The sequence below is a fragment of the Penaeus monodon genome, chromosome 21 (assembly GCF_015228065.2).
Source record: "Penaeus monodon isolate SGIC_2016 chromosome 21, NSTDA_Pmon_1, whole genome shotgun sequence".
Classification (NCBI taxonomy): Eukaryota; Metazoa; Arthropoda; class Malacostraca; order Decapoda; family Penaeidae; genus Penaeus; species Penaeus monodon.
In genome coordinates, this window is record NC_051406.1 from 8,092,056 (window position 1) to 8,093,113 (window position 1,058).

The 1,058-nt window shown below is 48.4% G+C and overlaps 1 protein-coding gene across 1 annotated transcript in view; it reads right to left on the reverse strand.

Annotated features, from left to right (window-relative positions):
• Window positions 1-993, reverse strand: part of LOC119586164 (facilitated trehalose transporter Tret1-2 homolog) — a 2,547-nt gene extending 1,554 nt beyond the window's left edge. The window contains exons 1-3 of the mRNA XM_037934860.1: window positions 901-993; window positions 441-750; window positions 75-237 (exon numbers count right to left, since the gene is read on the reverse strand). Of these exons, the coding sequence (XP_037790788.1) occupies window positions 75-237; window positions 441-750; window positions 901-993 (566 nt within the window). The remainder of the gene's footprint in view (window positions 1-74; window positions 238-440; window positions 751-900) is intronic.
• Between the last annotated feature and the right edge of the window lie 65 nt (window positions 994-1,058).

Genomic DNA, 1,058 nt, shown 5'->3' on the forward strand with positions numbered 1-1,058 from the left:
ATAATAATAAAAAAACATTTGTCAAAACAGCCAGGACGCTACCAATATATTTTTTTTGCAGGCAGGACACTTACCTAGCACTGACCAAAAGAGAGAATAAAGACGCGGCCCAAATGGTAAGCCACGAAGCCAGAATGAAAGGAGAGGTGATAAGGATGGCTCTGCGCTGACCCATCACGCTGACGAGAGGCCCACACACCACGGAGCCCACGATCGCCCCCGTCGTGTGCACGGAGGCTTTGGGAAGAGAAATGAAAATAAATTTTCGGGCGTACTTTAGTTTTGCAGTGCCATCTTGAAAATTAAACTTTGTTTGAGCCTGATAATGATCCTGATTTGATATTTATCAGCATAGCGCCAAATGGGTGATGGTGATATTAAACATTTATACTTATATACTACAAGCTTACACACGTTTACTCGTAGCAGAGGAGACCTACCAAACCAGGTGGCCTGCGAGTGCGACAGCCAGACCTCGTGGGGGCGGGGGAGCCGAGACGAGGGCGTGCTAGACGGCGTCAGGGTATAGTTCAGGCGGTCCAGAGATTCCGTGGAGTTGTCGAGGAGATAAACTAAAGGAGGAGCTTCCCCGACCTGGCTTTGGTTGTACGTTTCCCGCAGCGTTGCGTTGTGCCGCCGATTCAGTTCAGGAAGAAGTGGCTTAGTTAGTTGTGGTACTGCGATGGCTGGGTACGCTAAGACGGTGCCGAGTGAGAGGTGAGCCAGTGATGCAGTCAGCGCTACAAGCACCTGAAGCAATGGGAATTATCATTAATTTTCTATTAGTTACAAAGCCAAGGTAGGTAATTTTTTCGTATTACTCAAATAAGTTCCCGTAACTTGACAAGTTAACCAAAGCTTGCCCAGGAAAAGCATACCAGTCCGTAACTCCCAACCTACCTGCGGCCACAGCTTGATAGTACCTGAAACGGGTTTTTCTTCCGCCTTTGGGTCTGCAGGTCGCCATTCTCTTTGGCAGCGCGAGAAGACCATCCTGTAGGAGGAGTGATTCCATTAGGATGTTTCCTGAGGGAGGGTCTGTGTGATTTTAGGGTGAA